Source organism: Epinephelus lanceolatus, chromosome 8 (genome assembly GCF_041903045.1).
Source record: "Epinephelus lanceolatus isolate andai-2023 chromosome 8, ASM4190304v1, whole genome shotgun sequence".
NCBI lineage: Eukaryota > Metazoa > Chordata > Actinopteri > Perciformes > Serranidae > Epinephelus > Epinephelus lanceolatus.
This window is the reverse complement of record NC_135741.1, coordinates 225523-251041: the sequence shown is the minus strand read 5'-3', so window position 1 is coordinate 251041 and position 25519 is coordinate 225523. Positions and strand designations below refer to the sequence as shown.

General features: G+C 45.4%; 1 protein-coding gene across 1 annotated transcript in view; it reads right to left on the bottom strand.

The window, feature by feature from the left end:
• Positions 1–25519, bottom strand: part of itpr3 (inositol 1,4,5-trisphosphate receptor, type 3) — a 126312-nt gene that overhangs the window by 17783 nt on the left and 83010 nt on the right. The window contains exons 34-51 of the mRNA XM_078169682.1: positions 25213–25338; positions 25013–25138; positions 24790–24910; positions 19618–19799; positions 17744–17892; positions 17557–17665; positions 17189–17282; positions 13817–13992; positions 12167–12326; positions 8827–9044; positions 8512–8712; positions 8321–8431; positions 2951–3046; positions 2707–2808; positions 2457–2540; positions 2175–2285; positions 1691–1883; positions 1231–1350 (exon numbers count right to left, since the gene is read on the bottom strand). Of these exons, the coding sequence (XP_078025808.1) occupies positions 1231–1350; positions 1691–1883; positions 2175–2285; positions 2457–2540; positions 2707–2808; positions 2951–3046; positions 8321–8431; positions 8512–8712; positions 8827–9044; positions 12167–12326; positions 13817–13992; positions 17189–17282; positions 17557–17665; positions 17744–17892; positions 19618–19799; positions 24790–24910; positions 25013–25138; positions 25213–25338 (2479 nt within the window). The remainder of the gene's footprint in view (positions 1–1230; positions 1351–1690; positions 1884–2174; positions 2286–2456; positions 2541–2706; positions 2809–2950; positions 3047–8320; positions 8432–8511; positions 8713–8826; positions 9045–12166; positions 12327–13816; positions 13993–17188; positions 17283–17556; positions 17666–17743; positions 17893–19617; positions 19800–24789; positions 24911–25012; positions 25139–25212; positions 25339–25519) is intronic.

Here is a 25519-nt window from a genome sequence, read left to right as displayed (position 1 = left end):
GTATTTGGTCCACAGAAACAAAGAGAAAGTGTCAGCAGTCACCTCCAGTCTCTCTCTCTAAAACCTACAAATCAGGTTAGAAATCTCGGGGTAATAATGGACTCAGACTTGAACTTTAACAGCCACATCAAATCAATAACATCAGCAGCTTTTTACCATCTAAAAAACATTGCCAAAATCAAAGGTATAGTGTCTAAACCTGACTTGGAGAGACTTATCCATGCATATGTCTCTAGTAGGTTAGACTACTGTAACGGCCTGCTCACTGGCCTCTCCAAACGGGCCGTAAGACAGCTGCAGTACATCCAGAATGCTGCTGCTCGGGTCCTGACCAGAACCAGGAAGTACGAGCACATTAGTCCTGTGCTGAGGTCTCTACACTGGCTTCCTGTGGCTCAGAGAATAGACTTTAAAGCAGCTCTGCTTGTGTACAAGTCTCTCCACGGCCTAGCACCAAAGTACATCTCTGACATGTTAGTGCCATATGAACCATCTTGGACTCTGAGGACCTCAGGGACCGGCCTCGTGCTGGTGCCCAGAGTCAGGACTAAACATGGGGAATCAGGATTCCAGTTTTATGCAGCTAAAATCTGGAACAGTCTTTCTGAAGATGTGAGACAGGCCTCTACTCTGACAATGTTCAAATTTAGGCTCAAAACAGCTCTATTTCACTGTGCATATGACTGAAAGGATCTTATCTGCACTCTCCTCTTTTAAAGTTCATTTTATAATGATTATTTATGTTTTTATTTTGTATTGTGATTTTAATGCATTTTCTTGCACTGTAAAGCACTTTGAATTACTTTGTGTACGAATTGTGTTCTACAAATAAACTTGCCTTGCCTTGCCTACTAACGGTACACTAACGGTACTTTCAGTAGTACTAACGGTACTCTCAGTAGTACTAACGGTACTCTAGGGAGTACTAACAGTACTCTCAGTAGTACTAACGGTACACTAACAGTACTCTCAGTAGTACTAATGTACTCTAGGGAGTACTAACAGTACTCTCAGTAGTACTAACGGTACACTAACAGTACTCTCAGTAGTACTAATGTACTCTAGGGAGTACTAACAGTACTCTCAGTAGTACTAACGGTACTCTCAGTAGTACTAATGGTACTCTAGGGAGTACTAACAGTACTCTCAGTAGTACTAACGGTACACTAACGGAACTTTCAGTAGTACTAACGGTACTCTAGGGAGTACTAACAGTGCTCTCAGTAGTACCTTGTCCTGAGTCGTAGGGGTAGAAGAAGGCGATGATGAGGTTGATGAAGACAGCGAGGTTGAAGGAAATGGTTCCCCATAGAGACATCCTCCTGGAGAACCAGTACAACACAGGCATACCTGCAATACACACAGGTACACACAATATATACACAATGTACACACACAGGTACAGAGTGAAACTGCTTAGGATCTTAATATTTTAGTGTGTGTGTGTGTGTGTATGTGTTACAGGGTGATACAGTGTGTGTTGTGTGTGTTACTGTGTGTTACTGTGTGTATTGTGTGTGTATTGTGTGTGTTACAGTGTGTTACTGTGTGTGTTGTGTGTGTGTTACAGTGTGTGTTGTGTCTTACAGTGTGTTACAGTGTGTGTTGTGTGTGTTACTGTGTGTGTTGTGTGTGTTACAGTGTGTTGCTGTGTGTGTTGTGTGTGTGTTACAGTGTGTGTTGGACTCACTCCTGAGCTTCTTCTGCCACTCCATCTCTCCGTGCAGGAAGGATGTTTGTGCGAAGAAGTGTGTGACCTTTGACCCCTGCTCGTCCTGCTCCGTGGTGTTGAACACTCGGGTCTTTGACTCCTCCGTCAGGAACTCACAGATGGGATGGACAGGAAACACAATCTGCTCCATGCTGCGGTCATCACGGACGATCTGTCACAACAATTGTCACTGTCATCATCATCATCATCATCGTCGTCATCATCACCATAACCATCATCATCGTTATTATCATCACATGGAGTCAACAACTAACCCATCTCCATGACAACAGAGCCAAAGCTCCTGAGGATGCCCACCAGGATGAAGGCTTGAAGGGAAACACTGGTCATGTTTTACCTGGACTCAGTTTCCCATGATTCTGTGTGTCAGTGTCCGAGACAACGACAGCTCTGACATGTTGTATCACTGTATACAGGAACACTGAACAGGTAGTGTCAATACCTCTATCTGTGAGGTGAGCTGGTCGTAGAACTCCAGTGGGTCCTGTTCCACCACAGCAGCTGGAGCTGTGGACTTCAACATCTGGGACAGAGGACGGTTGTTCAGGTTCAACTGTGGACACAAAGCACAGGGTGAGGACTACTAAAGTAATCAGAGTACTGCTCAGAGTACTGCTGGCATTAGACGGGTGTTGACAGACACCTGTCTAATGCAGACAGTACTCAGACAGACAGACAGACAGACACTGAGACAGACAGACAGACAGACAGACAGACAGGTTACCATGGAGGAGATCCCCTCGTCGCCCTCTATATTTTTTTTCGGAGGTTTCAGGAGGTTCTGAAGGACCTTGTTGTGTCTGGCCAACTGCAGACAGACGAACAAACAAACAAACAAACAAACAATAGGAGCATAAAGTTATTCACAGAACAACAAACTGTGGCTGAGACAAGAGGAGAGTGAAACCTCCTGTCAGCCAATCACAGAGCACAGAGAGGTACTACGAGCCAATGAGGAGCTTGTGTTCGGTCACCTGCTGAGCCAGGATGTAGATGTTGTGTCCCACCTCCCGGGGGGAGACCTCCACCCCCTCACACTCACTCTCCTGATGGTAGGCCTTCTTTATCACCTCTACCTGTCGATGTGCACACACATACAGACAGACACAGACACAGACGCGTACACACACACAGAGTTAGATGACATGTGAACACACACACACACACACACACACACACACACATCAGTAACATGAAATCAGTAGGAGAGAGTGGTACCAGCTCTCGGGGTCGGAGGTTGAACAGGATCCTCTCTGCGTTCTCGCTGTCATGGCGACTCTCCATCAGAGCCAGCAGCAGCTTGGAGGCGTTGTCCTGGTAACGGAAAAGAAAACAGCAGCAGGTAAACAGGTAAACAGCTGTGACTCTGACGGGTGGGGTACCTGAGCAGGTAGAGTACAGAGTACCTGAGCAGGTAGAGGACAGAGTACCTGAACAGGTAGAGGACAGTGTACCTGAGCAGGTAGAGGACAGTGTACCTGAGCAGGTAGAGGACAGAGTACCTGAACAGGTAGAGGACAGTGTACCTGAACAGGTAGAGGACAGTGTACCTGAGCAGGTAGAGGACAGAGTACCTGAGCAGGTAGAGGACAGAGTACCTGAACAGGTAGAGGACAGTGTACCTGAGCAGGTAGAGTACAGAGTACCTGAGCAGGTAGAGGACAGAGTACCTGAGCAGGTAGAGGACAGAGTACCTGAACAGGTAGAGGACAGTGTACCTGAACAGGTAGAGTACAGAGTACCTGAGCAGGTAGAGGACAGAGTACCTGAGCAGGTAGAGTACAGAGTACCTGAGCAGGTAGAGGACAGAGTACCTGAGCAGGTAGAGGACAGAGTACCTGAGCAGGTAGAGGACAGAGTACCTGAACAGGTAGAGGACAGTGTACCTGAGCAGGTAGAGGACAGTGTACCTGAGCAGGTAGAGTACAGAGTACCTGAGCAGGTAGAGGACAGAGTACCTGAGCAGGTAGAGGACAGAGTACCTGAACAGGTAGAGGACAGTGTACCTGAGCAGGTAGAGGACAGTGTACCTGAGCAGGTAGAGGACAGAGTACCTGAGCAGGTAAAGTACAGAGTACCTGAGCAGGTAGAGGACAGAGTACCTGAGCAGGTAAAGGACAGAGTACCTGAGCAGGTAAAGGACAGAGTACCTGAGCAGGTAGAGGACAGAGTACCAAAGCAGGTAGAGGACAGAGTACCTGAGCAGGTAAAGTACAGAGTACCTGAGCAGGTAAAGGACAGAGTACCTGAGCAGGTAGAGGACAGAGTACCAAAGCAGGTAGAGCACAGAGTACCTGTTAATAATTGGCAAACTTTCTGGGGAAAACCTGGTCTTATTAGGAGAGACGGCATTCACCCCACTTTGGATGGAGCTGCTCTCATTTCTAGGAACCTGGCAAATTTTATTAGTAATTTAAATCCCTGACAACCCAGAGTTGAGACCAGGACAGAGAGTCGCAGTCCTATACGCCTCTCTGAGCTTCTAGTTCAGTTACCCAGCCATAGTTTTCATAGTTTTATACAAACGGTGTCTGTCCCCCGACCACCTAAATTATTTAAATCTAAAATTAAACAAAGAGGAGTTGTGCATAACAACCTCATAAAAATTAAAACCTCTTCTGTGACAGAAAGACAAAACAGGAGAATTAAATGCGGACTGTTAAATATCAGGTCTCTATCGTCTAAAGCAGTGTTAGTAAACGAATTAATATCAGATAATCATATTGATTTACTCAGTCTCACTGAAACCTGGCTGTGTCAAGATGAATATGTTAGTCTAAATGAGTCCACTCCTCCCAGTCATAATAATACCCACATTCCTCGAGGCAGCGGCCGAGGAGGGGGAGTTGCAGCCATTTTTAACTCTAGTCTGTTAATCAGCCCTAAACCTAAACTAGATTATAATTCATTTGAAAGCCTCGTTCTTAGTGTTTTACATCCGACCTGGAAAACCTCGCAGCCACTTTTATTTGTTATAGTGTACCGTGCTCCTGGCCCGTATTCTGAATTTGTATCTGAATTCTCAGAGTTTTTATCCAGTTTAGTTCTTAAATCAGATAAAGTTATTATTGTAGGCGATTTTAACATTCATGTCGACGTTGATAATGACTCCCTGGCTACCGCGTTTACCTCATTATTAGACTCCATTGGCTTCAGTCAGGGTGTACATGAACCCACTCACTGTTTTAACCATACCCTCGATCTAGTTCTGACGTATGGAATTGAAATTGATAACCTAAAAGTCTTTCCACAGAATCCCTTGCTATCAGATCATTATCTGATTACTTTTGATTTCTTTTTACTCGATTACACGCCACTCAGCAACAGTTACTATACTAGATGTTTATCAGATAGTGCTGTCACAAAATTTAAGGAAAAGATTACTTCGTCGTTAAATTCAATACCAATACCTTCAGTAACAGAGGTTTCCCGTGCCGACTTTAACCTCTCCCAAATTGATCATTTTGTTGATAGCGCCGTAGGCTCGCTGCGAACAACGCTCGACTCTGTAGCTCCTCTTAAAAAGAAGTTAACAAAGCAAAGAAAGTTTGCTCCTTGGTATAACTCTCAAACCCGTAGGTTAAAACAAATATCGCGAAAATTTGAAAGGAATTGGCGATTAACCAAACTGGAAGAATCTCATTTAATCTGGACAGACAGTCTCAAAACTTATAAGAGGGGCCTCCGCAATGCCAGAGCAAACTATTACTCAGCATTAATAGAAGAAAACAAGAACAACCCCAGGTTTCTTTTCAGCACTGTAGCCAGGCTGACTGAGAGTCAAAGCTCTATTGAGCCTTGTATTCCTTTAGCCCTTAGCAGTAATGATTTTATGAGCTTTTTTAATGACAAAATTCTAACTATTAGAGGCAAAATTCATGACCTCCTGCCCTCAGATGGTAGGCCTACCTACCTAACCTCAAACACAGCTGTAGAATCTAATATATATTTAGATTGCTTCTCCCCAATTTCTCTTCAAGAATTGACCGCAGTGATTTCTTCATCTAAATCATCAACGTGTCTCTTAGACCCCATCCCAACTAGGCTACTTAAGGAGGTCTTTCCTTTAGTTAACACTCATATATTAGATATGATCAATATATCCCTATTAACAGGCTATGTACCACAGTCTTTTAAGGTAGCTGTAATTAAACCTCTCCTAAAAAAGCCCACCCTGGATCCAGAGGTGTTAGCCAACTATAGACCAATATCTAATCTTCCCTTTATGTCAAAGATCCTTGAGAAAGTAGTCGCAGACCAGCTGTGTGATTTTCTCCAGGATAATAATTTATTTGAGGAATTTCAGTCAGGATTTAGAGTGCATCATAGCACTGAGACAGCTCTAGTTAAAATTACAAATGACCTTCTGATTGCTTCAGACAAAGGACTCGTCTCTGTTCTTGTTTTATTAGATCTTAGTGCGGCGTTTGACACAATTGACCATCAAATTCTACTGCAGAGACTGGATCACTTAATTGGCCTAAAAGGTTCAGCACTAAGCTGGTTTAAATCTTATTTATCTGATCGTTTTCAATTTGTTGACGTTCGTAATGAATCATCCTTACGTACCAAAGTTTGTTTTGGAGTTCCGCAAGGTTCTGTGCTCGGACCAATCCTATTTACTCTATATATGCTTCCTTTAGGTAACATCATTAGAAATCACTCTATAAATTTCCATTGTTATGCGGATGATACACAGTTGTATTTATCGATGAAGCCTGAAGAAAGTAATCAATTAACTAAACTCCATAACTGCCTTAAAGACATAAAAAATTGGATGAGCACCAATTTCCTGATGTTAAATTCAGACAAAACTGAAGTTATTGTTCTTGGCCCCAAACAACTCAGAGACTCTTTATCTGATGACATAGTTTCTCCAGATGGCATTGCTCTGGCCTCTAGCACTACCGTAAGAAACCTCGGAGTAATATTTGATCAAGATTTGTCTTTTAATTCTCATTTAAAGCAAACCTCACGGACTGCATTTTTTCATCTGCGTAATATTGCGAAAATTAGGCCTATCCTGACCCGAAAAGATGCAGAAAAATTGGTCCACGCTTTTGTTACCTCAAGGCTGGATTACTGTAACTCTCTATTATCAGGTAGCTCTAGTAAGTCCTTAAAAACTCTCCAGCTAATTCAGAATGCAGCAGCTCGTGTACTAACAGGAACTAAGAAACGAGATCATATTTCTCCTGTTTTAGCTTCTCTGCACTGGCTCCCTGTAAAATCCAGAATTGAATTTAAAATCCTACTGTTAACTTATAAAGCTCTAAATGGTCAAGCTCCGTCATATCTTAGAGAGCTCATAGTGCCATATTATCCCACCAGAACACTGCGCTCTGAGAACGCAGGGTTACTCGTGGTCCCTAAAGTCTCCAAAAGTAGATCAGGAGCCAGAGCCTTCAGCTATCAGGCTCCTCTCCTGTGGAATCATCTTCCTGTTACGGTCCGGGAGGCAGACACCGTCTCCACATTTAAGACTAGACTTAAGACTTTCCTCTTTGATAAAGCTTATAGTTAGGGCTGGCTCAGGCTTGCCCTGTACCAGCCCCTAGTTAGGCTGACTTAGGCCTAGTCTGCCGGAGGACCCCCTATAATACACCGGGCTCCCTCTCTCTCCCTCCCTCTCTCTCTCTCTCTCTCTCTCTCTCTCTCTCTCCCTCTCTCTCTCTCTCTCTCTCTCATATCCTATTACTGCATCTTGCTAACTCGGCCATTCTGGATGTCACTAACTCGGCTTCTTCTCCGGAGCCTTTGTGCTCCACTGTCTCTCAGATTAACTCATATCACAGCGGTGCCTGGACAGCGTGACGTGTGTGGTTGTGCTGCTGCCGTGGTCCTGCCAGATGCCTCCTGCTGCTGCTGCCATCATTAGTCATTAGTCATACTTCTACTGTTATTATACACATATGACTATTGTCACACATGTATACTGCCAGATATTAATACATACTTTCAACATATTGTACCACAGTAGCCAGAACTATAACTATAATATTATTACTTTCAATAATGTTGTTGTAAGCTACTGTCATTACCTGCATCTCTTTCTCTCTCTCTGTCTCATTGTGTCATATGGATTACTGTTAATTTATTATGCTGATCTGTTCTGTACGACATCTATTGCACGTCTGTCCGTCCTGGAAGAGGGATCCCTCCTCAGTTGCTCTTCCTGAGGTTTCTACCGTTTTTTTTCCCCGTTAAAGGGGTTTTTTTTGGGGAGTTTTTCCTTATCCGCTGTGAGGGTCTTAAGGACAGAGGGATGTCGTATGCTGTAAAGCCCTGTGAGGCAAATTGTGATTTGTGATATTGGGCTTTATAAATAAAATTGAATTGAATTGAATACCTGAGCAGGTGGAGGACAGAGTACCTGAGCAGGTGGAGGACAGAGTACCTGAGCAGGTAGAGGACAGAGTACCTGAGCAGGTAGAGGACAGAGTACCTGAGCAGGTGGAGGACAGAGTACCTGAGCAGGTAGAGGACAGAGTACCAAAGCAGGTAGAAGACAGAGTACCTGAGCAGGTGGAGGACAGAGTACCTGAGCAGGTAGAGGACAGAGTACCTGAGCAGGTAGAGACAGCATACCTTCAGTTGGAGAACCATCTCCATCTGATAGCGGCACAGAGGACTGATATCATTTAGGATCAGAGCTGTGATGATGTCGATGCCGTTGGACTCGTGGGTCACAATACATGTCTGTAACACACACAGAGAAACTGAGTGTCCGCGTCCATGATGAATGTCCCTCTGTCCGTCCTTGTGTTGACTCTGTGTACCTGGTTCTCCTGGCAGGGTCCCTGGCAGTACTCGGTGAGTGTCTCCAGGGTCTGAGTGATCAGGTGGACGTTGGATTCATTGATGTAGAGGCCCAGCAGACCCAGGCCTCCGGTGGTGCTTCCACACATGATGTCCAGGAACTGAAGAGTCTCACACACCAGGTTGTAGTTGGTCTTATTGTTCTGACAACGCAAGAAGTTCTGGAAACACACACACACACACACACACACACAAAGTCCTAATGTCATTCTCCTTACCTGGTTCCAGTCCTTATGCTAAAGTAGGCTAACCATGTCCGGACTCCAGAAACTGACCTGCAGGTCCTGGTTGTGGTTCTCACAGAGCAGCTGGAGGAACCTCAGGATCGGCTTCATGATTATCACGGCTGGTCCCATCTCCGTCTCCACCTCCCGCTGCTCTGCTACTGGCTGAACTGGCAGGGCAGAGGCGCCTGTTACCGGGGCGATGGACTGACCCTGGACCAACAATGGGTGACCGCCTGTACCAGGAAGTACTAATGTTGCAGAGCCACCTGTACAAAGAGGAAAACTATTAGTAACTAGAACAGAGGACCCAGTAGAGAGCAGGTCTCCACCAGGCAGCCGCCTTCTGGCTGCAGCTGCCAGAGTTGATCTCAGACACTTCAGGCAACACAGACGGTGCAGCTGTGGCCTCCTGAGTACCTTACAAGTTGGCAGTGAAGACAACAAGAACAAAGTTTTTTTGTGTCATCTTATATCACACCTGCCTTTAGTCGCTCATAACAAAACGTGTGGAATTAATCTGCAGATGCTCTGGGTCAAAATGAGACCAGACATGTTGTGTGATGTCAGTTTTTGTGAGATGAGCTGCAGACAAACGGATTCACACTCACGACCAAACACATGATCCCCTCCAGGCAATATGTCTCTGTTTAAGACCTCGTGATCTCAGGGGGAACGTGTTGTCTAATATCTAACATGATCCTAAATTAGTTCATCCATATGTATTCAAATATTCAACAGGTAAAAAGAAAGGTATCTCAAATAAGACGAAACAAACCAGAGCTCCAGTGAGGACTAACACCACTCTAGATTGAATTCAAACTAAATTTAAGTAAAACTGTTAAAATGTAAATTAAACAAAACCAATCATGACGATTAAGGTCGGTTCAAATTCAGCTTGACTCACAGAAAATAAAATCTGTTTAATAAACTTTCTTAGGTCTGACTGAGTATTTTAGAGAAACATTCTAAGATTTTAATACGGAGGACATCACTTTTCCAGAATAAAGTCAAAACATCGTGAGGAATGTTTTGAGAATTAAGTTGTAATGTTCCAATTAAAATTAGGGCTGGGTTAAAAAAAAAAAAAAATTCTACGATTTTTAATCAATTCTCATTTTATTTCCTGGAGATCGATTGGTACGTCCAAAGATTGATTTTTTAATATTATTTCCCACCACAAACTTTAACCCCGCTAGTCTCGCGTCATCGGTTTTGTGCATGTGTACCGCAACCTCTCTCAGTGCAGTGAATTGTGAAACCAAAACCTGCAACATGGCGGAGTCAGACACAGGCAAAGCCCTTCTCAAAACGCCGCAAAAACTTAAGGCAGAGGTCTGGCACCATTTCGGTTTCAGAAACCTTAAAGAAAAAAAAACGAGCTTGACAAAAGCAAAGCGATTTGCAAGGCATGCCAAATGGTAAATACTGCAGAAACACGACTAATCTCCGTAACCACTTGTTGAGACATCACCCAGACCTGCTATCTGAGCCGTCCACCACCGGGTCGCAACAAAAGAAACTTAAGGATTCTCTACAATTACACGTTCCAAGAAAATAACCAAGGCTATTGCAACTTTCGTGTGCAAAGATATGCGCCCATATTCCGTCATGGAAAATGAAGGCTTCAGGAGGGTCATGAAGGTAGCCAAACCACACTATGTTATGGTGACACATAAACATCTGTGTGAAGACATTATCCCGAACATGTAGAAATCTGTGAAAGAAAGCATCAAGATTAAACTGCAGTCAGCTGAGAGGGTTGGCATCACCAGTGATACCTGGACATTCGTGGCGACGGAATCCTACATGACTGTTTCCACTCATTACATAGACGACGAGTAGAACCTCCTCTCACATGTTCTACAGACCACAGAAGTTGAAACTGACCACAGCTCTGTCAGTCTAGCTTAAATGTTGACGACGGCGATACAGGAGTGGGAGCTGACGAGCAAAGATTCAGCCAGAGGAGGACAGTTTACAGCCTAAGTCAAGTTTAATTTCCAGTTTGAGTTTATTTTGTTTGCACTTTAATAGGCAATGCCTTTCTATTTCTAATGCAAAATGCACTAAAGCTTTGATGGGACTTTTAGACAGTTTACAGTTGGAAGTTTAAAATGTCCAGTTCACATGGTTGCACTTTGAAGGCAATTGAATGTCTTTTGCATTTCTAAAGAAGCTACACAAAACTGTGAGACACAGTGAAGTGTATTTATGTTTCCTTGGGTACCTTTGATGTTTATTTACACGAGGTGATGAGAGTTTGGTTACTTTGAAGCCACTACTAGCCAGTAACCAGCACTTTGTTTACATTTACACTGCCTCAATCTTTGTTACTGTTTTCATATTGATTAGACTGATTGCATTAGAAAGACTGGTGATAGTAGTTAGTCATTCTGCTTGTCACACTGATGCTGACTGGAGAGTCTGCACAACATGCAGCACAAAGTCTACTGTGACCCTACAGTAAATGTGCTGTTCACAGCTGTTTGTGGGCCAAATGGCTATGACAAAATTAAAATAAAAGTACATTTGTATTTGTTAACAGCTTTGGGGTCAATTCTTAATAATAATAATAATAATAATAATAATAATAATATTAACAATAACGATAATAATATTTTTTTAATAATGCACCAAGTTAGAGATCCAGTACAATTAGAGCTTTTGTTCATTTTGAATCTAATTCTGCCCACAGCATATTTTTGAAAGCAATACTATCAACATTCTGGGAGGGGGATTGATCCTTGCAATTTAAAACAGTTTCAGCCATTAACTACCAATATTTCATATTTATTTGCTGTCAAATGACAATATAATACTAGTACTGATGTGTTGTATAAATGGGCAGTCATGCAATTCAGGTTACAGCTCAAAAAAACAGGTTTCGTTCGTCCGATAGTAATACTAACGGAATCGATATTGAATCAAATCGAATTGAATTGAATCATGATCATCAATTCTGAATCTTGTGAATCGGAATCGAATCGATTCTTGAAATTTGAATCGATACCGAGCCCTAACTAAAGCTTCTGTCTGTTCCGCTCAGATTATGAATGAATATGTAAAAATAATATAACTTCAACTTTTTTTCTTTTAAAATCACAACTTTTTTTCTCAAAATATATATAAAAAATATATATATTTTTTTCCAGTGGCCGTCACAGAGCCTCAGAATTATGAACTTTTTTATCTGATTTCAAATGGAGACCGCAGAGTGCTCAGACACACTTTAGACAAAAGCAACAGAAAACATGAAGACAGCATTTTAATATTTTTATATTTAAACTCTGATCAGATGGACTTTTTATAAATGTGACATCAGATGAAAACAGCAGTCAGAATATGAAGGTATAAAAACATCAGAGGTCTGAGGAATCGTGGTTCTCACCGTTCTCCAGCTCCTTCTCGTTGGCCTTGTGCGTCATCTCTCCGACATTAACAGAAACTGTAGCTTTGATATCCGTCTGAGCTTCTTTCATCCGGTCATGAAGAACCTTAAAGAACTTCTCTGACTTGTTGTCGCCCATCATCAGTTTGTAGAACGAGTTCTGCAGAACGATGTTTACACACAGTGAGCTCAGACTCTACCTGTTGATGTTCTGACTCTACCTGTGGATGCTCTGACTCTACCTGTGAATGCTCTGACTCTACCTGTTGATGTTCTGACTCTACCTGTTGATGTTCTGACTCTACCTGTGGATGCTCTGACTGTACCTGTGAATGCTCTGACTCTACCTGTTGATGTTCTGACTGTACCTGCGGATGCTCTGACTCTACCTGTGAATGCTCTGACTCTACCTGTTGATGTTCTGACTGTAGCTGTGAATGCTCTGACTCTACCTGTTGATGTTCTGACTGTAGCTGTAAATGCTCTGACTCTACCTGTTGATGTGCTGACTCTACCTGTGGATGTTCCGATTCTACCTGTTGATGCCCTGACTCTACCTGTTGATGTTCTGACTGTAGCTGTGAATGCTCTGACTCTACCTGTTGATGCTCTGACTCTACCTGTTGGTGCTCTGACTCTACCTGTTGATGTTCTGACTCTACCTGTTGGTGCTCTGACTCTACCTGTTGGTGCTCTGACTCTACCTGTTGATGCTCTGACTCTACCTGTGAATGCTCTGACTCTACCTGTTGATGTTCTGACTCTACCTGTTGATGTTCTGACTGTACCTGTGGATGCTCTGACTCTACCTGTGAATGCTCTGACTCTACCTGTTGATGTTCTGACTCTACCTGTGGATGCTCTGACTCTACCTGTGAATGCTCTGACTCTACCTGTGAATGCTCTGACTCTACCTGTGGATGCTCTGACTCTACCTGTGAATGCTCTGACTCTACCTGTGGATGTTCCGACTCTACCTGTTGATGCCCTGACTCTACCTGTTGATGTTCTGACTCTACCTGTGAATGCTCTGACTTTACCTGTTGGTGCTCTGACTCTACCTGTTGATGCTCTGACTCTATCTGTTGATGCTCTTACTCTACTTGTGAATGCTCTGACTCTACCTGTTGATGTTCTGACTGTACCTGTGGATGCTCTGACTCTACCTGTGAATGCTCTGACTCTACCTGTTGATGTTCTGACTCTACCTGTGGATGCTCTGACTCTACCTGTGAATGCTCTGACTCTACCTGTTGATGTTCTGACTCTACCTGTGGATGCTCTGACTCTACCTGTGAATGCTCTGACTCTACCTGTGGATGTTCCGACTCTACCTGTTGATGCCCTGACTCTACCTGTTGATGTTCTGACTCTACCTGTGAATGCTCTGACTTTACCTGTTGGTGCTCTGACTCTACCTGTTGATGCTCTGACTCTATCTGTTGATGCTCTTACTCTACTTGTTGATGCTGTGACTCAACCTGTTGGTGCTCTGACTCAACCTGTTGATGCTCTGACTCTACCTGTGGATGTTCTGACTCTACCTGTTGGTGCTCTGACTCTACCTGTTGGTGCTCTGACTCTACCTGTTGGTGCTCTGACTCTACTTGTTGAAGCTCTGACTCAACCTGCTCTAGAGGTGGATCTCACCTGGATCTCAGTGTTCCCTCCCTCCAGTAGACAGATGGCAAGCTGGATGCTCTCCTGGAAGATCTTGTCGTTCTTGGTGCTCATCACCAGATCAGTGAACAGCTTCGTTCCTCCTTCTCTGTCCAGACGACACTGAACAGCCGCCACCGCCGCCCAGTCCCGGTCCTGCTCTACCCCTGTGACATGAAGGAAACACATATTCATAGGATGACATCACAAACACATGGCTTCTAAACATCAGAGTTGTCGGTGAAGATTCTCAGCCATCCAGGTCATGGTAATTGTAAGTACTATATCATTGGCAACTGGACTTGCTTGCATCGGGTCGAAAATGTGCCCATGAGGACAGAGGTGAAGGTGAAGGAACAGAAACACATCAGGGAAGCACTTCAAACCTGTGGCTACCCCAATTGGGTCTTTGCAAAAACCTCTAAAAGACCCAGAGCAGACAGAGAGGAAGGGACACAAAAACGTAACAACATTGTCGTTCCTTATGTCACAGGAGGATTTTCAACAAACACCACATCCCGATGCACGTCAAACCCAGTAAAACACTGAGACACTCCTTTAAGGACAGCAATGTGCACATCTTGGCCAGGGAGGGCCATCTATGTCAAGCTGGAACGACCATCGTTAAATAGAGGGGGTGACTTACGACACCACTTATCATCCACCTACAATGCAGTCCTGGGATCCCTCCCCACACGACTTCACACCCATTCACCCCTGGTCCCATGTGACCCTAATGAGTCACATGGTGACCAGGTGGGCTAATGACTCACATTGTGACCTTAATGACTCTGAAACTAAGAGCTCACGTGACCCCTATGACTCTGCAAGGGTTCCCACACACACAGGGTTTATAGCCTGCAACTTTGTACCAGTCATTTAGAACTGAAGAAGCTTATTGGATGAGAGGTCATTGCTTCAAGAAACGCAAGCAAGTCCAGTTGCCTCCGATATAGCACTTATGAAGAAAAGAAAAGCCACCAAAGAAACTTAACAGTACGTTTTGTTTCTGTTTGTGTGTTATTTATTTGTTTATTCATGTATTTACTTGGCCTACTTATTTATGTATTTTTCATTCATTTGTTTATTTATTTTAATGACAAAAGAATAACATAGAGAAGTTCAGGTAAAGAGCAGCAGACGGCCGACAGATCAAACAGAAGCGATACATGTTAAGAATATGAAGTGGGAGGAAATGTTATTTTTCTCCATGGTAACGAAACATTACATCAGTTCCTGTTTCCAACACAGAGAGGGAAGTTTGTCCAAAAGCTGCTGCCGTATTTGTCCCCTACACCGTGGTAGAGGAGCTTTGTCCAGCTGTGAAGGAGACGAAAGACGAACTGAGGAGGGTCCGGTTTAGGAAAGGTCCAAAGACAGGAATCCATCAGTGGGAAGACTGTGAGGGCTCATTTATGCTTAACGTTAGAGATGGAGACAGACGGAGCCTTCTCTTTGTGTTCATTTCGTCCGCATTTGTGTAGGATAAGTGAGATACGGCTGTAGGAGACGACAACTGCATTTTTTCATCTGCGTAATATTGTGAAAATTAGGCCTATCCTGACCCGAAAAGATGCAGAAAAATTGGTCCATGCTTTTGTTACCTCAAGGCTGGATTACTGTAACTCTCTATTATCAGGTAGCTCTAGTAAGTCCTTAAAAACTCTCCAGCTAATTCAGAATGTAGCAGCACGTGTACTAACAGGAACTAAGAAACGAGATCATATTTCTCCTGTTTTAGCTTCTCTGCACTGGCTCCCTGTAAAATCCAGAATTGAATTTAAAATCCTACTGTTAACTTATAAAGCTCTAAATGGTCAAGCTCCGTCATATCTTAGAGAGCTCATAGTGCCATATTATCCCACCAGAACACTGCGCTCTGAGAACGCAGGGTTACTCGTGGTCCCTAAAGTCTCCAAAAGTAGATCAGGAGCCAGAGCCTTCAGCTATCAGGCTCCTCTCCTGTGGAATCATCTTCCTGTTACGGTCCGGGAGGCAGACACCGTCTCCACATTTAAGACTAGACTTAAGACTTTCCTCTTTGATAAAGCTTATAGTTAGGGCTGGCTCAGGCTTGCCCTGTACCAGCCCCTAGTTAAACTGACTTAGGCCTAGTCTGCCGGAGGACCCCCCTATAATACACCGGGCACCTTCTCTCCTTCTCTCCTTCTCTCTCGTATTCTATTACTGCATCTTGCTAACTCGGCCATTCTGGATGTCACTAACTCGGCTTCTTCTCCGGAGCCTTTGTGCTCCACTGTCTCTCAGATTAACTCATATCACAGCGGTGCCTGGACAGCGTGACGTGTGTGGTTGTGCTGCTGCCGTGGTCCTGCCAGATGCCTCCTGCTGCTGCTGCCATCATTAGTCATTAGTCATACTTCTACTGTTATTATACACATATGACTATTGTCACACATGTATACTGCCAGATACTAATACATACTTTCAACATATTGTACCACAGTAGCCAGAACTATAACTATAATATTATTACTTTCATTAATGTTGTTGTAAGCTACTGTCATTACCTGCATCTCTCTCTCTCTCTCTGTCTCATTGTGTCATATGGATTACTGTTAATTTATTATGCTGATCTGTTCTGTACGACATCTATTGCACGTCTGTCCGTCCTGGAAGAGGGATCCCTCCTCAGTTGCTCTTCCTGAGGTTTCTACCGTTTTTTTTCCCCGTTAAAGGGTTTTTTTTTGGGGAGTTTTTCCTTATCCGCTGTGAGGGTCTTAAGGACAGAGGGATGTCGTATGCTGTAAAGCCCTGTGAGGCAAATTGTGATTTGTGATATTGGGCTTTATAAATAAAATTGATTGATTGATTGATTGAATTGACAAAGAAATACAGGTAGAAATATAAATAATGGCGCTGCAGAACATATAGAATAGAATTCTCCATCCACATGTTGTGATGTGTTTAATGACGCACAGAACACTACCTCTGTTTAAAGGTGCAGTATTACGACCTCCTCCACCGTCACCTCATTTGTTGTTGTGTGAAAGTTTTGACTCCGCACTCTGGTGCCATCTATTTGCTGTATCTATGACATCATAACGGACACATGGACGCATGAGGACAGTGACGTTTATGACGTTTGAAACAGACAGATCTATTTTCATTTCACGTGTCTGTAAGGCTTGAGTTCATCGCAGCAGCGTTTTGATTTGACCAAAGGTTTTACTACGTTGTGTCAATGCTGAATGCAGCTGTGATGTCACTGTTTCATGTGTTTGACATCATCAGTAAATAATCATTTAAAGTTACATGTGTGTCTCCTTCCTCTGTGTGGCGCTGTGACGCCATTTTAATCTCTGCTGTGACAGAAGGTGTGTGTGGTATGAAGCAGTGTACCTGAAGCTCCGAGCTCGGCCAGGTCAGACTTTGGGTTGTTCTTCTTGTTTGGAAACAGATAATTCTGCAGTAAAACTTTCCTCAGAGAGATTCCCTGAAACCACAACACACACGGTCACTGCAGTCAGACCCAGAAACACTTCACTGACCCCTGCGGGGAAACGGTCAATCATTACAGGTCAAACATGAACTAAAAATAATAAACTATCAGGAGCAGCTGCAACATCCTGCGTGCACACTCAGCACACATGCACCAAACAACAGCCACCAGCTCTCAGTGTGAAGAGGAAGTTTCACAGCCAGAGTGCAAACGTGATCGACACAACCGGAGGTCATATTGATCTTTAAATGTCCAACAACTAACTGACCTTCTCATCAAAGTCCAGTGTCCTGATCAGCATCTCCTGCAGAGTCCTCAGGACTTTAATACACAACTTCTCCTCTGCACACATCAGCGCCTTGGTGTGCTGGATCAGCCTACAAACACACGCACATTTCCCATCATGCATCTGTGTATCAGAAGGTCACTTGGGGACTCAGAGGACCTGGACCTACTTAGAGATGAAGCCTCCGGACTCGCAGCGCTGTCGGGCGTCAGTTCCCTCCAGAAACAGCAGCTCCGGCTGGTGCAGGACGTCCACCAGCACCGACAGCTCAGCGTTGACCAGCGGCTTCAGACGCTCCTCCAGAGTGTTGATGATGTCCTGTGGTCACAGACAGGTCACAGACGGGTCACAGACAGGTCACAGACGGGTCACAGACAGGTCACAGACAGGTCACAGATGGGTCACAGACAGGTCACAGACGGGTAACAGACAGGTCACAGACAGGTCGTAGACGGGTCACAGACAGGTCACAGACAGGTCACAGATGGGTCACAGACAGGTCACAGACGGGTCACAGACAGGTCACAGACGGGTAACAGACAGGTCACAGACAGGTCACAGACGGGTCACAGACAGGTCACAGACAGGTCACAGATGGGTCACAGACAGGTCACAGACAGGTCACAGGCCACAGACGGGTCACAGACAGGTCACAGACGGGTCACAGACAGGTCACAGACAGGTCACAGACGGGTAACAGATGGGTAACAGACGGTCACAGACAGGTCACAGACGGGTAACAGGGCACAGACGGGTCACAGACAGGTCACAGACGGGTCACAGACAGGTCACAGACAGGTCACAGACGGTCACAGACAGGTCACAGTCAGGTCACAGGCCACAGACGGGTCACAGACAGGTCACAGACAGGTCACAGATGGCTAACAGACGGTCACAGACAGGTCACAGACGGGTAACAGACCGGCCACAGACAGGTCACAGACGGGTCACAGACAGGTCACAGACGGGTCACAGACGGGTAACAGACGGTCACAAACAGGTAACAGACAGGTCACAGACGGGTCACAGACAGGTCACAGACAGGTCACAGACGGGTAACAGATGGGTAACAGACGGTCACAGACAGGTCACAGACGGGTAACAGGCCACAGACGGGTCACAGACAGGTCACAGACGGGTCACAGACGGGTCACAGACAGGTCACAGACAGGTCACAGACGGGTAACAGATGGGTAACAGACGGTCACAGACAGGTCACAGACGGGTAACAGGCCACAGACGGGTCACAGACAGGTCACAGACGGGTCACAGACGGGTCACAGACAGGTCACAGACAGGTCACAGACGGGTCACAGACGGTCACAGACAGGTCACAGGCCACAGACGGGTCACAGACAGGTCACAGACGGGTCACAGACGGGTCACAGACAGGTCACAGACGGGTAACAGATGGGTAACAGACGGTCACAGACAGGTCACAGACGGGTCACAGACCGGCCACAGACAGGTCACAGACGGGTCACAGACGGGTCACAGACGGGTAACAGACGGTCACAGACAGGTAACAGACAGGTCACAGACAGGTCACAGACGGGTCACAGACGGTCACAGACAGGTCACAGACAGGTCACAGACGGGTCACAGACGGGTCACAGACAGGTCACAGACGGGTAACAGACGGTCACAGACGGTCACAGACAGGTAACAGACAGGTCACAGACGGGTCACAGACGGTCACAGACAGGTCACAGACAGGTAACAGACGGTCACAGACAGGTCACAGACGGGTCACAGACGGGTAACAGATGGTCACAGACAGGTCACAGATGGGTAACAGACAGGTCACAGACAGGTCACAGATGGGTAACAGACGGGTCACAGACGGGTAACAGACGGTCACAGACAGGTCACAGATGGGTAACAGACAGGTCACAGACGGGTAACAGACGGTCACAGACAGGTCACAGATGGGTCACGTTTGTGTAGCAGTGTGTTTGTGTAGCAGTGTGTTTGTGTAGCGGTGTGTTTGTGTAGCAGTGTGTTTGTGTAGCAGTGTGTTTGTGTAGCAGTGTGTTTGTGCACCTGAAGCTTCTCGATGATGTTCTTGTAGTCCCAGGGGTTGCTGGGAGTGATGGGTCTGGAGGAGCGCAGGGAGGACTTGTAGTTTGGGTTGGAGCGGGACAGAGAGTTGAGAGCAGAGCTGGACAACATGGAGCTGATCTGAGCCTCCAGGTCCAGAGGAAGAGAGATGGAGCGACTCTTCGCTGAGGAAGAAGAAATAAGAAGAAGACTCAGTTTCTGTGAGGAACAAACTCAGATCATCTCGTCGGTCTGAGGAGAAGCAGTTCAGTGGTGATCCTACGATATGAAAATACTCTGTTATAAGTTGAAGCCGTGTATCTAAGTACCAGTGAAGCAGTGAACTGTCCTCATATCAGTTAAAGGTAAAGGTTCAGTCTGAACAGACTCCATCCTCACCGCAGTCTCTTTATTATTATCATGATTATTGTTAATTCTTATTATTAACACAATAACACACCAAATATATTTAATGTATCTGATGTTTTACAGTTGAATTTACTGAGTAATAATGTGATGTATTTTACATGTTTACCAGTGGTTTTAAAGCTCCAGATTAAAGTGAATATAATCAGCGTGTTTTCTTTAGTGTGTGTGTAACAGAGTTAATAAGGTCAAAGGTTAAACCCCTCTGTCCATTCAGTCTGTGTGTCTCAGATAAATCTGTATCTCTGCTGCTGAGATGATTTAAGTTCAGATTATATTCAGACTGATGGAGCGACAGTTAAATCTTTTCACACTGTTTCCTGTGACATATGACAGTGTGCATAAACACTACACCAACATTAATATCCCACAGTGGATCAGTGTTTATGACCACAGATGGAAACAGTCTGGGTTTCCCAGTTTGGATGAACCTTCGCGCTCTACGAAGGTCTGTAAGATGTACCTTAGCTAAGGGACTTCTGCTAAGGTACATTGTAAGTTGGAGCTGTCCGTGCCTCCAGCTCTGGTCCACCCAGACAGTGGACAGTGGTCCAGAAGAAGTGGCAAGACTCCGCCAGTTTGGCCAAAAGGCGAGGGGCGGCAATTTGCCGAGAGGCTGCCAAAACCAGTGGTGGACTCAGGACTGCTCCCACCCTCACCCCCGAGGAGGAAAAGGTCCTGTCAGTCATTGGCCACACAGCCTCCCAAGGCATCACGGGGGGCATTGATTGGCAGCAAAATGTTTTTAAAAAAGGAATTGGGGTACTTTATGATAGTGGGCTTATTGTGTTGAGAAATAAAGGGTAACTGTGATGCTTTGACTGTGGGACAGGGACCGTTTGCAAAGGAAAAGTGGAGGAGAAAAGGAACTTCAGGCAAAAATGTTGATGATGTTTTGTCTTGTCTTGTGCTGCACGATATTCAGGCGGGGGGTTGACACCATCGTCGTCGTCATCATCCTCTCCTTCATTCTCCTCCAAAGGAAGACATGCTTGCGCACGCACAGCAATTCTGTTACATTGCTGTGACCAAGGTGACAACACAGCATTTTGCGGGGTTAAACTTAAGTCCTCCCGTCGACCAAAGGATGCATCTGGACCGGAGCTTCTAGCGGCCAACGGTGCCTTCAACCAAGCCCCTGGTGCGGATGTGGGCAGAGTTGTACTCCTGCTCGGCATGTGTAATGGGGACAGTCACTGGTGTCAGCAGGTAGGTTCGGAGCGGGTAGCCACTATCCCCGAGGAAAAAACCTCTGCCAAACGCTTCTCTGGCAGCATCTTGTCCCACAGATGAGTCAGCCCAGATGTAACTGTCGTGCGTGCTGCCGGGCCACTTTGCAACAACATCCACAAAAGAGCCCTCTGTGGTCCATCACCACTTGGGTGTTGATGCCGGAATATCCCTTCCAGCAGATGAAGGCCTGGTCATCCATGGACGGGTTGGACACGGGATTAGGGTCCCATCCACCAGTCCAATCACCCGGGGAATACCAGCCACAGCATGGAAGCCCTGGTGAGCCTCGGTGATGTCCTCTCTCCTTGCAGGCATCTTTATGTAGTCTTGTTCATGACCAGCAAGGACATTGGTCACCGCTTCCACACTCTGTGAAACCGATGCCTTGCTCAGCCCGAATCCGTCTCCCACCACCTCCAAAAAACTACCCACTGCCTAAAAACGCAGAGCTGCCAGAAGCTGTACGTCTGGGCTGAGGGTGAAGTTGCACTTGGTAGCTCTGGAAGTGTGCGGGGACACAAGTGCCAGCAGATTCAGGATCTCCTCACGTGGCAGCCAGTATTGTGACAAGATGGCCCTGTCATTAGACTTCAGTTTGATCAATTAGTCAAGTATCTGTCAGATATTCAGTATTTGGTGGGAGGGTACAGCCTGTAGCCTCATCAGAAAAGACATATCCTCAGTTAGTTAGCTCCATTAAATAAATGAATGATTGAATGAATAAATAAATAAACCCACATATTCATAATATTCAATATTCATGATTATTTTTCATGAAGTTAATTATAAACTGACGATGTAATGTGCATAAGGAGTCTAGATGTGAATTATACTGCAACTGTCCATTTAAAAAGCATAATGTTGGCCTCATAGAGCTCAAACTGTGACAGGATGAACAGAGCGCATCACTAAGGGACAGATCTACCTGTCAGAAGACAGATCTTCACCAAGGAGAGTCTGGGAAACAGCCTGAAGCTTAAGGGAGACCTTAAGATACAACTTAGGATGCACGTAGTGCTACAAAGGCTCTGGGACACGGGGCCCTGATGGTTTACATCTACACTGTAAAAACATTTTGTCTGTGAGGTCAAAGGTAAACAGACCTGAACAGGAGATAGATTCACCTGTTACTTTCATCATGGGTCACTACAAAGACAGTATGATGTGTTCAAAAGGAGTCACACAGAGAGAAACTAAATCCTGCACAGAAACATTCAGAAGGACTGATGATGGTTCAGAGAAGCAGCTGCTGCCCTCTGGTGGTCGATTCAGAGCGTCTCACTGCTGACTGAACACATTTAATAATTCATTTTGGAGTCAGATCAGACACTGGGTCATGATGATGTCATATATTTATCTTTGCTATGTTTTGTGTATGATGCTGACGTGTTTAAATGATGAACGGACCTGCACTTGTACGGCTCCTTTCTCATCACCTGACCACTCAAAGCACTTGTTACACTATGAGTCAAATTCACACACCAATGAACAGCCATCAGCAGCAGTCTGGGGTTCAGTATCTTGCTCAAGGATACTTCAACATGTGGACTGAAGGTGCAGGAGATTGAGCACCCAATCTTCAGATTGGTGGTAGACCCACTCTGCCTCTGAGCCACATCCACCCCAACTGTTATATGTTGTATTGTTTATGGCTGCAGTTTGGGTGAAGAGCCCGAGACGAGTGTCCCACTGTGAAGGGCAGTAAAGTTCATCTGGAATCTTCAACCTTGATTTTAAATCGTCGCCCTCTGAACCTGAACCTGAACCAGATTAAATTGTGAGGTACAGATTCTCATCCTGAGCTCACTCTGACACACTGAACCTTCAAATCTTCATCTGCTGAGTCACTGTAAAGTTTTCACATAAATGTAGTGAAGTAAAATAAAAATATAAAGTAACACTGCAGTGAAACACAAACACCTCAGAGTCAATGATACTGTCATCCACTGGCTGATGGAGTGTGTGTGTCTCAGCGTGTGTGTGTGTGTGTGTCTCAGTGTGTGTCTCAGTGTGTGTGTCTCATTGTGTGTGTCTCAGTGTGTGTCTCATTGTGTGTGTGTCAGTGTGTGTGTGTCTCAGTGTGTGTGTGTCTCAGTGTGTGTGTGTGTGTGTGTGTCTCAGTGTGTGTGTGTGTGTGTGTGTCTCAGTGTGTGTGTCTGTGTGTGTCTCAGTGTGTGTGTCTGTGTGTGTGTCTCAGTGTGTGTGTCTCAGTGTGTGTGTCTGTGTGTGTCTCAGTGTGTGTGTGTGTGTGTCTCAGTGTGTGTGTGTGTGTGTGTGTCTCAGTGTGTGTGTCTCAGTGTGTGTCTCAGTGTGTGTGTGTCTCAGTGTGTGTGTCTGTGTGTGTGTCTCAGTGTGTGTGTGTCTCAGTGTGTGTGTCTGTGTGTGTGTCTCAGTGTGTGTCTCAGTGTGTGTGTGTGTGTGTGTGTGTGTGTCTCAGTGTGTGTGTGTGTGTGTGTGTGTCTCAGTGTGTGTGTCTGTGTGTGTGTCTCAGTGTGTGTCTCAGTGTGTGTGTCTGTGTGTGTGTCTCAGTGTGTGTCTCAGTGTGTGTGTCTGTGTGTGTGTCTCAGTGTGTGTGTGTCTCAGTGTGTGTCTGTGTGTGTGTCTCAGTGTGTGTCTCAGTGTGTGTGTGTGTGTGTGTGTGTGTCTCAGTGTGTGTGTCTGTGTGTGTGTCTCAGTGTGTGTCTGTGTGTGTGTCTCAGTGTGTGTGTCTGTGTGTGTCTCAGTGTGTGTCTCATTGTGTGTGTCTGTGTGTGTGTGTGTCTCAGTGTGTGTCTCATTGTGTGTGTCTGTGTGTGTGTGTGTGTGTCTCAGTGTGTGTCTCATTGTGCGTGTCTGTGTGTGTGTGTGTCTCAGTGTGTGTCTCATTGTGTGTGTCTCAGTGCGTGTGTCTCAGTGTGTGTCTCATTGTGTGTGTCTCAGTGTGTGTCTCATTGTGTGTGTCTGTGTGTGTGTGTGTCTCAGTGTGTGTCTCATTGTGTGTGTCTGTGTGTGTGTGTGTGTGTCTCAGTGTGTGTCTCATTGTGCGTGTCTGTGTGTGTGTGTGTCTCAGTGTGTGTCTCATTGTGTGTGTCTCAGTGTGTGGGTCTCAGTGTGTGTCTCAGTATGTGTGTGTCTCATTGTGTGTCTCAGTGTGTCTCAGTGTGTGTCTCAGTGTGCGTGTCTGTGTGTGTGTCTCATTGTGTGTCTCATTGTGTGTGTCTGTGTGTGTGTCTCAGTGTGTCTCATTGTGTGTCTCATTGTGTGTGTGTCTCAGTGTGTGTCTCATTGTGTGTGTCTCAGTGTGTGTCTCATTGTGTGTGTGTCTCAGTGTGTGTCTCATTGTGTGTGTCTCAGTTTGTGTGTCTCATTGTGTGTGTGTCTCATTGTGTGTGTGTCTCATTGTGTGTGTCTCATTGTGTGTGTCTCATTTTGTGTGTGTCTCATTGTGTGTGTCTCATTGTGTGTGTCTCAGTGTGTGTCTCATTGTGTGTGTCTCATTTGTGTGTCTCAGTGTGTGTGTGTCTCAGTGTGTGTTACCTGTCATAGCGAGGGTCTTGATGCATGTCTCCACCTGTCCTCGGTGCTGCTGCTGCAGCCAGGGACAGTCCAACAGACGGACAGATGACTGCAGCAGCTGAGTGACGATGGTGTGATGAGTCTGACACACAGAGACAGACACAGAGACAGAGACGTTCCTTTTAATGTGTGAAGCTGAAAATGAAGACGTGTGGACAGAGTCCTGTCTCTGTCATGTCCTCACCTGCAGAGATGTGCTGTTCTCAGAGAATGGCGAGCTGAAGAAGGCGCTGATGGTGTCAAAGACCACGTTGATGATGTATTTCTCCAGAATGGGGTCGGACAGACGTTTGTCTCGTTTGTTACAGACCTGCAGAGGACACAGAGGACATTGGTCTCTTGGTCCAATAAGACATCAGTCAGAGGTACAGAGATCTGTCTTACTCTGGCCATGTCCACGGTGAAGTCCTCAAACAGCTTCCAGATGTGATTGGACGTGTAGATCTCCTTCATCTCCACCTCTGTGTCCACGTAACAGTGATTCACAAAGTTCACATAGGCCACCTTCACCTAGGGACAGAGACAGATGGACAGACAGACAGACAGACAGACAGACAGACAGACAGACACACAGACAGACAGACAGACAGACAGACAGAGAAAGACAGACAGAGAAAGACAGACAGAATTATAATGAGCTCCACCTGCTGCAACATGAAACTGTTAATCAGATCATTACTGCAGAATCAGA